The sequence below is a fragment of the Scomber japonicus genome, chromosome 3 (assembly GCF_027409825.1).
Source record: "Scomber japonicus isolate fScoJap1 chromosome 3, fScoJap1.pri, whole genome shotgun sequence".
Classification (NCBI taxonomy): Eukaryota; Metazoa; Chordata; class Actinopteri; order Scombriformes; family Scombridae; genus Scomber; species Scomber japonicus.
In genome coordinates this window covers 29193670-29207370 of record NC_070580.1, presented here as the reverse complement: position 1 = coordinate 29207370, position 13701 = coordinate 29193670, and the positions used below count along the sequence as shown (strand labels likewise).

General features: G+C 37.5%; 1 protein-coding gene across 2 annotated transcripts in view; it reads left to right on the top strand.

The window, feature by feature from the left end:
* The window catches only part of igsf21a (immunoglobin superfamily, member 21a), a 168799-nt gene that overhangs the window by 103678 nt on the left and 51420 nt on the right, over window positions 1-13701 (top strand). For both annotated transcript variants that reach the window (XM_053316191.1, XM_053316192.1), the window contains exon 4: window positions 3902-4020. In XM_053316191.1, coding sequence (XP_053172166.1) covers window positions 3902-4020 — 119 coding nt within the window. The remainder of the gene's footprint in view (window positions 1-3901; window positions 4021-13701) is intronic.

Genomic DNA, 13701 nt, shown 5'->3' with positions numbered 1-13701 from the left:
CCGGTGATACATCCATGTCTTGAACTATCTTATCTCTGGGTTCTTCTCTCTCCACTTGTCTTATTTGGAATCCATGAATGCAGCAGTCAGGATTGTGGATAACTGAACTACGGCTTTGTTTGTAAAACAAAGCAATGGGCTACATCAGCGTTTACCATAATGTAGCCAGCCAAGACAAAACCAATTACCTCCCCATCCACCACCAGAGAGATTTACAGTGCTATTCTCGTCATTTTGCACTGTAGTGAAAAAAGAAAAAAAAAAAAAAAAGAAAGACTTAGTTGTTTTATGCTTATCCCTCGAGGAAGTGCTGGTGGAGACAACCTCACTTTATATCTCGAGGTGCTCACTCTTTTTCATATATACTTAGCTTTTTCAAACATTGACTCATCATTGGTTCATTCAGCACTGCTTTGCTTTCATGCTACGAGTACATACACTGAAGGCAAGGTTGAACTTGATGGTTTTTTATCAACTATCTCAATTGATAGCAACAGGTAGATTAGGTTTGTTAAAAAAACAAAAAAACAATAAAAGATTACAAGTTATATATTATAAGATGTTCAGACTTGATGTTATAATTAGAAATATTCCTGTGTTTGGACACAATCTCTCATACAAGGGAATGGGGATGCATGTATTTTAACTGATACTGTACATACAGAGTGAGATAGAGAGAGAGAGAGACTTGACTGCGATAGCTCTCCAAAAGAGTGATCTCCTCTCCTCAGCACACACACAGCTGAACTCATTAAAGCCCGGCTGCTGTGAGTGCCCTGCCGCTGTTCCAACAGAGGTCCCCATCTGAAACGCCCGGGCGGCAAGGACAATTGTTCCTGTTTTGTGGGAATAAATCACAGAGGCTAAATGTGACTAGTGGTGTCTCACTTTGATTATCACTGTTGACATGTTAGCCGAGTGCAGAATACAGATTATGCTCCTCCAGCTCTTTCAGAAATTGTCATCAGCTATAACTGCTTGAATAATTGTCGGTTTGTATCTCTGCAGAATTATAGGCAGAGACTTTTTTTTTTTTAAAGTGTACTGAAGTGATCTCAAAAAATAGACTTGTTTAAAAGAAGAAATTAAAAAAGATTACACTGTCACACTGAAAACACTGTATGTGCTGTATTTAAGTTGTAAAAAAAAATACAACAGAGGATGTTTAATGTTTTCCATTATATTTCTTATATCATCTTTTTTTCTGCAAGGTCTCATCAAAACCAGAGATTTAACTTTAAATTGGCTCGTTTGCCAAGTCAAACAGTGCAATTGTCAAACGTTATAATTAAATGCATATGTGCGGCTGTGAAAGAAATACACCCACTAAAAACATCTGACGTGAGGAAGAAGCACTGTATTTCTCTTTATCCTTTAAACCAGCTTGTTAATTTGGTGCAGAATAAACAATAAGAGACAATAAACAATAGAGTTTTAAGGAGAGGTCTTTGTGTAAGGTATTAGCTATAGTTGATGATCCCACTGCAAATCTACTATCTAGTCTACAGCTCAGTGCAACCTTCAGCTCATTGTGTACCAGACACTTATATGGTGGAAGAATGCCAAAGATAAACATGTCAGGTGAAGAGATATAGACGTTATTTGACAAAGAGAGACCTGGAGATGCTGTAGCAAATTAGGGCTAAAATGGGCTAGTATGTTGGGCTAAACAAGACCACTGAGAATACTGGACCAAACCTGACAGTGAGTATCACACTTAACTACAGGAAGTGTGTGAGTCTAACTAGATTTTCATCATTTGATTTTCTTTTATTTCTCCCATAAAGAGTGCTGATGATTAGTATTTTAGCACAGATGAGTAATTATAGGAAGATGAGTTGGTTTCCCATCTCTCGCCTTTTAAAAAAGTTTGTTTTTCATATTTAAAAACTGACCGAATGCAACATGTTACCTTGAGATATTCAACACTGAAACAGGCTTTGAAACAAAGTTTTTGTTTGGTGTATTTTTAATGGGGAGGTTTTTGTGTGCATATTGTAGATTTGGTCCTCATTACAAGTTAGAAATGTTGTGAATCTTCTTGTTGTGAATGGTCTTTTTGGCCCAAAGGTTTGTGGTTTTTGAGATATTTATGAATTCTTAATAATTGACAAGCTACTCTTTCAGTCTTTATGTACAAAAATCTCTTACGTATAGCTGTGAAAAGACAAAAAGCAGCTCAGCTCATTTTATTCTACTCTTTAGCTTCACTGGGGGCATAATGTTAGCAGACTGCTTGCAGAGAAGACGTGCTGCTTTCTTGTGGTTTGGGATTGTGTCTTCAGCCTCTGGACCTTATGAAAACTCTTTAACTTCAGCTTTTTTGCCGCATTTGTGTGATATGGATAAGATAACATCTGCTATATGCAGTGTGTAAGGGATAATATTACAAGGTGAGGTACCAACTGTTACTGTCAAAAATGAACAAAGTAACTAAACATTGACATAAAAAAAGTTATTTCTATCTCTGTTGTCAACTGTTATCAAAGAAATCACGGGACATGAAACAACAGGAAACAGGAAGAAATAGAGATATAGAAAGTCTCAAAACCAATATGCCAAAAGTTAGAAGCATTTATCCTTTACAGCTGTATTATAGCTGTGTATGGCTCACGTAAAAAATATCAAAACCCTTTTACACACTTTTTACACATGTATTCTGAGGCGCATAAACATGACATATGTGCTGTTTTGGTGCTGGGTGTAGCCACTTTCATTGATTGTGATGGAAGCATATGGTTGCAGCATCCGCACCATGAGCGGTCTGCTGACGTTACCCACTGTAGCCAAAGACTAACATGTGCTCTCAGGGAAACATGCCAATAACCAAAAAATAATAATAATTAGTACCGGTCACACTATCAGAAAGACAGGAGTTATATCAACATTACTTTAACTTTTGCTTAGACCCTAAAATACATACATATGATGGAAAAATTCTTCTTTTGTTTTAGTATTATTTGATTTAAGCATGCCGACTATAAACATAACAATGTATTCAGTCTCTGTGTGAGAGCAGATGCTGTGTGTGACAGTTTAGCTGGTGAAGCAGGTTTAAATCAATTTGAATTCATCTATTAAATAGTACCCAAGAACACTGAAGTACACAAAACACTTAAAACCTAAAACTGTTCAACAAACAACATGAGTGAATGCTATGTTAAATAAAATGTTACTGACATGAATTATTTCTTCACCTCCACAGATGGATTTTCAGTCATCTTAAATATGACAACTAATTTAACCTTGTAAAGACTTATGCATTGAACTAATGCGTCGATGTTTTGGGCGGTATGAGTGAGCCAGTATAATATATTCTGATCAACAAGACATAAGCAATTAATAATATGGGACACAGCAGATATTTGAATTTGAACATAATCATGCATGAATGTGCCAAAGCATTTCCAATTTGTTCAAACTAATAATAAACTTATTTTATAACATGAAAAACCGACTAGGTGATGTGGAGGTTAAACAAGAAGTTTTAAGAATTTCAATTCTCATCTCAGGAATTCACCAAATCGACTGAGAAAAACTATAATGAACCTTCGGAAGAAATACAGTACATGTACAAAACTGCAACTCATATTTCATCATAATTCATTCATAATTTCATCACTCACCATTCACCAATGTCATGTTGAAAATAATAAATCTGTATTGTGTGTGGAATATCTTAAGTGTCTAATGATTGCTTCACATGAATTGAGCTCCAAATCTCAAAGCTCTGCACTCTGTACAAACAATAATTTGAACTTCATATCTATGAACATCAAAATGTATTTTCCCACCAGTGAACTATTTAATCTAATTGTTACTTTGTGCATCACTGTGTCATTATTGATAAAAATGCAAAGATTTGTTCCAGCTCATGGAGTGCTATTTTTTTGTTCTCCAGGCTCCCAGAGGTGCGGATCTCAGACAACGGGCCTTATGAATGCCATGTGGGAATCTATGACCGGGCAACGAGGGAGAAGGTTGTCCTGGCTTCAGGGAATGTTTTTCTTACTGTTATGTGTGAGTACCCTCGACTGCACTTCACTTACATGTTAAAGACATCCTTTCAATTAGTGTGCTCGCAGTTCCTATTGTATTTCTGTATAAAATGTGATGCTGGTGTGGGACATTGGGTGCACAGTGAGGGGCTATTCAAAGCCAGTGGGTTGGATAGTGGACAAGATTGAAAAACGGGATGCAGCACAGGCCTGCAGGCAGGAGACAGACTCCTCCTGATTACTCAAAAAAGTGTGAGGCTTGTAAGTTTTATGCGAGGTGCCAGATGTTACTGGTACTACTATAAGTTGGATGTGCTGTTTTTCAGTGAGTAACAAGGGTTTTGTGCTGAAAATTTTGATCAAACATGTTAAATAATGCAAACAGTTTCATTTATTTACAACTTTTTTAGCTGATGCTCATATCGAAAGTGAGCAAGTAGAGTTTTACAGTCTTTCTTGATGGAAATGTGCATAAATCAAATCTCTATCAGAATCTTTGTGATCGTGGGTGCATCTTTTATCTAAAAACTTATAATATACCGTATGTCACTTTGCAAACTTCCCTTTTTCATTCTACTCTAGGAAAAACTGTTGAACATTTGTTACGATGAAAATAATTTTTTTATAAGTGTTTGATAAATACCAGTGATCAATAGTCTCACACTAGTCTGGTTTGAAATTGAGAACACCCATCAGCTCTTTTTGTGAGAGTCTTTGTGTGAGAACATTTGAAAAATTACACCCCACTCAAATGGATTGAAGCTAAGAGGAGAAAACAATGGCACCACAGGCAACAAGTGGATTAATCAGCTTCGCCCAATTAATATCAAGGATCTTTTACACAGAGGTGATTTTTCTTGATGATGAAGTATGTATTATTATTGTTTATTTTTCCCCTGTCTGGCTCTACTTCTTTTGTCCTGCTTTCATGACAGTCTGTATGACATCAAGAATTGATGAACACATTTCCTTTAAATTTTGTGGGCAGATAAGCTTTGGGAAATTGAACAATTGATTGCATTTCAGTGATGATGTGGATCCAGAAGTTCTGCTCTTAGAGAACGGCATTGCTTCCTTCAGCAATGAACCCGGCTGCATGGTTCTATGTATATATATATATTTCTCGCTCTATTTGATATGTATTTGCTTCATTTAATTTACTTCACACCTTGTTGCTTCTGTGTTACCATTATTCAGATACCATGATATTTCATTCTATCATAAGAGGAGGTTCTGTGCCTGTAGTCTATTGCTCAGGCTGGGCTGTAATTATTATATTTAAGCCCCCCTAATGACAGTCACTTTGCTTGACTCTGATGTATCAATTCCAGCAGCAAAGACATGCTGTTCTCCATGTGGTCCTATGGCTAATTAGCAATGGTGAAATTTTTCAGTGGAACACTTGCGAGACACTTTGTGAAAATATTGCTCCATTATCACATTTTGTGCCTCTGAGACCTGCCAGTTGTTTTCATGTTTCCTTTTTTGTCTTACTTTATTTGATTATTTATTATCATTTTATTTTATTAAGACCTCAACCTCATGCTCTGTTTTTGATGACGAGTCCCATTTCCCTGTTAACGTGCTCTCACACAGTGACGTCAGTGAAAGACTTTATCAATGAGAGAGGATTTACTCAGTTAACTGTTTCTTGTTTCAGTACTGGGTGAGGAGACGTGAATGATGTAGTCGTGGGATAGTTGGAGCACCCTAACTCAGATGGGTCTTAAATCACCACTCCACTGGAGAGGAAGAAGAATGGCCTCTGGCATTGTGGCTAATTGCCATCTAAACTGAAACAGAATTATTCATAACCTATTAGTGTGTCAAGTTCAGCGGGAAGTAAAGAAAAAAAGTAGAGAGGAGAAAGAAAGAAAATGAGAGGAAAAAAAGTTTATTAATAGGAAGCAGTACACGGAGAGTATTTTAATTTTTTAAAGGGCTTCATAAATAAGAATTATCATTTTAATGAATCCCCTGCCAAGAAATTCAATCATCCAGTTTTAAAAGGCTAAACCCTGAACTCATCTACGCTACTGTCCTTCACTCTCTGGAAAGTTTGAAAAGTCTTTGCTTTTCTTTTTCCACTGGATGAGCATATGTTGACTTTATTAAGCCCGAAGGCATGGAGAATCTCTCCTCCAAATGACTGTCATAGTGATATTATGATGTCCAATTTAGCTCAAGCTATATCCCATAATGAACGCTATAAATTACTATAAATGACAGATTACTCCTGTTACAGCCAAAGTGTCATGTACAATCTTCTTATAAAATAATTGAGGGTATTCTGCTGTGTTTGTTTTTTATTTTTTATTTAATGTAAACTAATCCCCAGACAGTTGCACCGACAATATTTTATCCTGATAATGAGGAACATGAATATGATACAGTACCAGGCTTTACCCATAACTAGGGCGTTTTATTATCTACTGTGTTAGATGTTTATCCCTTAACCTGAATGCTGCTCTGTGCCTTAAAATGATATTATAGATGCATTACAGCATGATAAGACATCGCATGATGAGACACTCTATTGTTATCAAAGTTCAAAATCAGCATCTGAAGTGAGAGGTTAGGGATGAGGCGCTCAGCATGAGAAAGTGCTAAATATGCTGAACAGAATCTGTATTAGGGTATTGAATTTACTGTCAAAGTCTGCAGAGGATACACACAACAAGATGTAAATGCACAGCGGTTAGAGAAATGACAATAGACTGCAATTTGGCCTTTTGATCCCCTATGCCATTCTGCTATAATTTCATGGGATTGGGAATCAGATAAATGACATCTGAGGATAAAACATTCAGTTCTTTGATGTTAACGCCAGGAACTTGTGTAATGTGGTTAACACATTTCCAAACAAATCACAGGAAAACATGTCAAATTGTGGGCAGTATTTCAATAAGAAAGATGTCATATTCATTGCAACAATTGCTCTGCCTTTTTCTTACTTCTGCCGACTGTGGATCTGCAAGCAAAGTGGGACATAACTCCAGCCTTATTTTATTCAACCAGATGTTCTTTCCACTTTGATTGAAATTGAAAATGTATGCAGCCCTAGCCATGTCATTGCCCTAGAGGGCTTTGTCACTCGAATATAAACATAGCCTACAGTGTTTTTCTTGATTGTTCCATGAATTTAAGTAATGTCTTCCTGCAATCAAAGCAATTTCAATGTCAATGCAAGTCACTTTGAGAAACCTTGAGTTCACCAGTTCACTCAAGCACTTTATGAAAAAACAATTAATAGCTAGACTTTGAAATGTCAATCACAATTTTGAGGCACTCTTCAGATCTTTAGCTGTTGTTTGTTTGTAGAGCGTTTCATTTTTATGGTAATAATGTACAGGGCAGTGAGTGCTTTGAATGGAAAGTAAATGTACATATTTAACAGCAGACATTTTATGTAATGTCAGTATAATATATAACAATGTAATTGATTCAGTATATTGTGATTTCATCTTCTCTAGGGATAGACTTCTGAACCATCACCAATCACATAAAACAGATATATCATCCTGCAAATAGTGACATATCCATCCCTGTAAAGCTAAGGTCATAATTTCAGGCTTTGGTGGGTGAAAGAAATCAATACCTCTTTTCCCAATGGTAGAGATTGGGTCATTATTTGTTATTACCCAAAGTGATTCCTATGCGACATTCCAAAGATTACAAGGAAAGGTTATCTGTCTCCTCAGAACTGAGTCTGACCTTGGGAAGCCAGCTACTGCTTGATTTGTGCACACTGTCCGCGACAACTAAGGTTGTTGTGTTGGTGTCTATATCAGATGACCGTTGGTGACTCTTCCACTGCATGAAGAACATCTTAATAGCTGTTGTGTTTAAACATCATGTCACGTAATTTCAGAAATCCTTTCTTCTAACCTTTTGTAACACGTGAGGATGTGATTTAAAGGATACCCTTCATGATCTGGCAGCACTGGTATTTATAACCCCTGAAAACAGAGATGAGCGCTAAGGTGTAGAGGGACTAATTACCTTCACATCCTATAAAACTGGGATTCGCTTCAATAATGGATGCCCAACTTTAATTAAGCGCTGTGTATATTTAGGCGCTCGTTTATAAATGGGTGGGATTAATGGTGTACGAGCCAAGCCCAAAGACAGAAATGCCTGCAGACACAGCAGTTCAGTGTGTTAGTTGGAATAGTTTAGGGATGGGTGTGCGATAGAGTGGATGCAAGTTTGCGTGCTTGTGTGTGTGGAGAGGGTTGTTTGGGTGGTGGGGTTTGATGGATTGCTAGCGAGTGGGTGTTATGTCCTGTACTTGTTTGGGAAGTGCAGAGAACATCTTGGCCAGAATCGACGCATAGTGTGACTCAAACACAGTGGCCTCATTTTCATTTCTCAGAAAGGATGCCAATTTTGTCAGACTCATCAGTTGTATCCTGAAGTGTTTGTCAGGTTGTTTTTTTAGTACGCCTCGGGTCACCATAGGGGATTATTCAAGAGTCCTTGATATCATTCTCCATTGCGCTCTAATTTATCCTGTGTGTCACCTTCCTGTTCATCACACTTAATGTCCTACAGTGTGCTATCAGCATCACAGCCTATTCAACTGATTTTGTGTTAAAAAAAAAGTTCCATGTGGAAAGCAACCATTTTTCTTGTGACAAGATGATGCACCAACATAGTCTAGTGTAGTCTATGTGGAATACATCATAACCTTATTTTTTCTTCCTATTCAACAGGTTCCTCTCTGAGATCATTTTGTCTGGTTATTATCAATTCTTCTTCTTTACATTTTTATTCTGTGAAACCTCCCTACTACACTGCTCTTCCACCATTCAGATTTGCTGACTGGGAGTAGCTTTCAACGCCATTAAAACATGTTGGCTTGGAGCCCATTGGATGAAAACAAGAATAAAATGAATTAAAAGAGCAGATGAATTATTAAATGTCTGTCTTTGAGCTAAACCCTAGGGTGTTAATTGAGGCTTCAATAAACAACCCATGGGCTTCCTCAAGGATCGCTCTACCCGGCATTGAACTGGTAGTCTTTGCATCACTTGGTCTATGCTAAAGAATTTCCTTTGACTTTTTGTCTTCCTGCCATGCTGTCAGAGTTTTGGCAGAAAACTGTCCTCTTTCCCTTTAGCTGACCTTACTTTATAATAAAAAACTCTCTAGTGGGGAATATTTGAGGAATTTAGCAGCAGCATGAATTTTGAATGGTCCATCTCCATTGGACACAAAGTGAAATCTTTTGCTGCCATCTTGTTGAAATTAGCCTCAACCGAGTTGTGGCATGAACCTGCAATCATATTTGAGTATCTCATTTGGTATTGCATTAGCAAGAAGTTATTTTTCCCCCTCTAACTCATCCAGTCACCAAGCACTCATCAGTAGGGTAGCCAATGTGTGCCAATGCTGAGCCTTATGAGCAAGCCTGTTTTTATACCCGCAGATTTCACACAGCAAACAAAAAACAAGCAGCTGATGGTTGCATCGTCATCTGCTCATATTATGTCCAGTGAAAGGCTCCAGGAGTCAATATTTTGGCGCGAGATATTGTTTATCAGATAAGACCCGGATTCACTGTGCGCATGCCATTTCTGTACTCTGATTAATTTGCATTTGCATGGATGGAGCCATATTTCTGCAAGGATTAGCAAAGTAGTACTCATGAAGAATCTTTAAAGACTTGGAAATCCTCAGTTGAAGTCCACAGAGCTTGAAGGAAAAAGTCCCACCACAGGCACTGAAATAGTGTCATGTAAGCTTTGTTGAAGAGAGTTGATATATATATTATGAGAAATGATGATATTAATTACTTCCAGCTTTAGTGTGACTCAGCACCTACTAACCATAAAGCTAGCATAAACAGTCAGTGCCTCATGTACATTTTGTATTAATTTTAGTCATTACAAAACATTTTGTTCTAAAGAAGATTGATAATGTCCTATTAAGATGTTATTTTCTGCAGTTAAACTCTATTATTAAGGCTTAATTTTTGTATTGGTAACATTCAAGTAGAACACCATGCTGAGTATATTATCCATTGTTGGGCTCCTCACTACACCCACTTAATGACAAGATACCCTGCAGGCACATTAAAAGTTTGACTTCTCATTTTAAATGTAGGCATGGCATGTCCTGAGTAGACCCCGCTGCTTCCACCACCATATGGCACTATTGTTAAAGAGCACAAATTAGGGCTGTGCTGAGTATTCTAGGCTGCTGCAATGAACAAATACCATTTTGCTCTGCGTGACATCGAGGGTTGTTTATTAAACCCTGTGGGACACAGAATCTCCTGACTGCCATGCATTAATCATTTAGGAATGTCCCTCCCACGATACATAATCTCAGTCATGGCAGAGCAGCAACACTGGTGGATGTCATGCAAAGATAAGTCTTAGCTGTGCTATATTTTTGGGCTGTATATACTCTTTTGCCTGATGGAGAGTAGAGATATTTAGTTGAAGTGAATGAGTCACATCAAATACTCTCCAATTCAAGGATGTTATATGCATAAGCACAAAGTTGTAGAGTTGTCAGTTACATGGACAAGAAGAAACTTTCCGCATATCAGCATTTTTTTTTTTCAAAGCACCACACTTAAAACACAGAAGTACACATCTTCAAATAGTTCCAAGAGTCTTTAAACCATCACTTTAAAATAACCTTGTGATGTCTTTCATGGTGGAGTTCTTTATTGTTTTCTTGGGTAGCTTTCCCGCCTTCATCCTGAGACGTGCATGTCTGATATTGAACACAGTGCCTCCCTGGATGTCTCCTTGTGGTTCTCTGTATGCTGTGAAGTGTAGGCTTCATTCCTTGTGGCGCAGTCTCCCTCATTCCCTTCACTCCCCCTCACTAAGGATGTCTTCATCACTTGCTGCGCTCTGCTCCCCACCAAGGTCCCTCCTTTTGAGCGTGGATGACTGAAGAGGCGACAGAGGAGAAGAACAGCTTTTCCTCCCTAGAGACAAGCAGCTGATTGTACCAAAGGATGAGAAAACCTCTTTGTCTCTACCTTTTACCTCAATATCACCTTGCTTGATAAGTCTCCTTCCCTACAAAGTGATCTCCCTAAAAATAGTTTCTTTTCTGAGCAAGTTTGACAAAACTTATCAGACAGTGTTATCTTTCACTCTGTAACGGAATCAATTCATTCACTTAAGAAGGTTATGTGTTTTATTTGAAATTAATTTAATTTCTCAAGAGACTAACCCAAGGGCATCTGTAACTTGAAAAAGGTCATCTAAAAAGAGCCAGGCAGGATGGGAAGAGTCAGAATGGCTCCCAAGTCTGTAATATCATTCCTTCCCCGTGAAGTAGGTATAGATTTATTTTTAGCTTGGCCTGGTGGGTCTGTAAGATTTTTTTATAACAACAGGGAATATATACTGTAGATATGAAATCACCTGTCATTTCTATCCTGATTGTTTGTCTCTAATAACAATAACGCCTGTGTCCTATCCATCAAAATATTTCATTATATCAACTCCCTTAACACTGTTTCAATGCATGTCTCACCAGAAGGGATCTCTAACAATATCAAGATCTAGAAAAGCTAAGATGACTATTTCATTATAAATTATACAAATATTAATAAGCAGATAGATTTTTTACATTTCCTCACTGCTTATAAGCATCTCCTTCACAAATGAGGTTTGTAAATGTCATTTAATTTAGTTGATCTCTCTAGTGTTACACTTGAAGGGTGGAAAGTGGCAGACATTTCTAAAAGTGGTGCTGAGTATACCTTTAACTGTGGTCTTAGCTCTTTGAAATTTGACACTCATCTTCACTGCCGCACAAAAGACTGTGAGACAGGCGATAAATTTATGGGGAAAGAAGAAATACAGGTTTAGGAGCCCCTGAAAGCAGCCCGTGGGCATGGATCGGATTGATTTCTTCTCAGTGTGGCCATTTTTCTAAACTTGAATAGAAATCAGAGGAGGGAAAGCTGAAGGGAGAATTGCAATGGTAAATTTAAATTATATTTGGACCCTTATTCTGTCCCGTTTCATCAAAATCCATCAAATTAGGGGGGAGGTAATGTATCCTGCATTAATTGTCTAAACAGTTGGTCTGAGGCAGTACTGTTGGAGTCCACAGATTTGTAATGATGTCTTTAGAGGAATAAAATAAAGTTGCCTCAAGATCTTCAGTCTTAAGAGAGTGTTAATGAATGCATTAAAGCATATAACCTACAGGTACATGGCTAAAGTCTCTTCTTTTTTTCTTGAAAGAGAGAAGTGTTGTTGGCTTAATTGCCAATTTACAAAAGCACCCTAGAAATAATTGAATTGAGGCTTATTAACTTACATATTCAAGTATTTCAAAGGGTAGAATACAGACAGTGAGATTGATAAATATAGAAATGAAAATGAAAGCTTTTGAGATGTGACTGTTTCAGAAGAACCAAATGCCAGTTTGATGATTCTGCTTTATTTTAGGAATTAACAACTAATTGGAGCATCCTACATTAACTTCACTTTCTTCCTCTCCTTCTTCTCCTGCTCGTTATTTTGGTAGCAGTAATTGTACCATTGGGAAGTCTTCCTCAAAATTGATTCCATGTTGAGGCGAAAATCATTCACAAGAGGATAACATGTAGGGAAGGAAAACACATGACATATTTGTAAGTCCATTGATTGAAATTCAACCGCTGGATCCCAAGACAGAATGAATAAAATATGTTCACACAGTTTTATTATGCTACTCTCACCTTGACACCAGGGCTATCATACATCACACACAGGCTGCACGCAAGTGAATCTGAGGTTGTTATATGATGCAGTGAGCTAGACGGGGGGCGGGAGTGGGGGTGTCTTCAGTGTTTGCATCACAGGAGCAGCTTCCTTATACACTCTGAGTAGCTTTGCTAGAGAGCAGATAGACTGTTTATGGTAATGTAGTCACACAATCCATCTTTTTTTCCCCCATATTTACTACGCTGTGGCAGTGTGTGCTTCAACTACAAGAAAGCTGCTCTCATGCTGTGGAGCACTGAACTTAATTGACTGCTGTCTCAACCTAGCGAGATATCATAGTCACTGTCACAGCACACTAGGGAGGAATGTAATGGAGGCAAATCAATAGTCAAATAAAAAGGTATATGTTCTGTAATATTTCTAAAAAAAAATATGACACACAAGAGGATATAATAGTAAATGTCAACTATTGGAGAAGCCTTGCAGAATCAAGATCAAAACATTTCACCTGCCAAAGTGGCTCTTAGAGTTGACAGAGTTGTCTGCCAATTTCTAGCACGTATTTGGCAGATTGGCAAATGTTGATTTCAAGTCCTGGTGGCACGACATGTGGCACTGGCAAAGACTGTATTAGGCAGGTGTTAACTGTGTTTGAGCATAAAGATCTGACATAAATGTAGATATCCAACCTGAAAAAGTAATACCTGTTCTTAAAATGATTAATTCCACAAAAGAAAGAAACTATTGAACTTGACAAAAAAATAAAAAAGACAGAGAGAGGGAGAGACGAAAGCCGGTAGAGATACAGTGCTGATTCAATATATAGGTCCTGTTATCATATATGTTATATAATATGATTAATAATAAATGTATTTGTATATTGTGTAACTATAACAGACAAAAGACCAGAACGATTAAAAGGTTAAATGTTTATTGATATTGCTGTCCTCAGATTCCATTAGTATTATTATTTATTTATTTGCTTTTATTATTATATATTGGTCCAACACCAT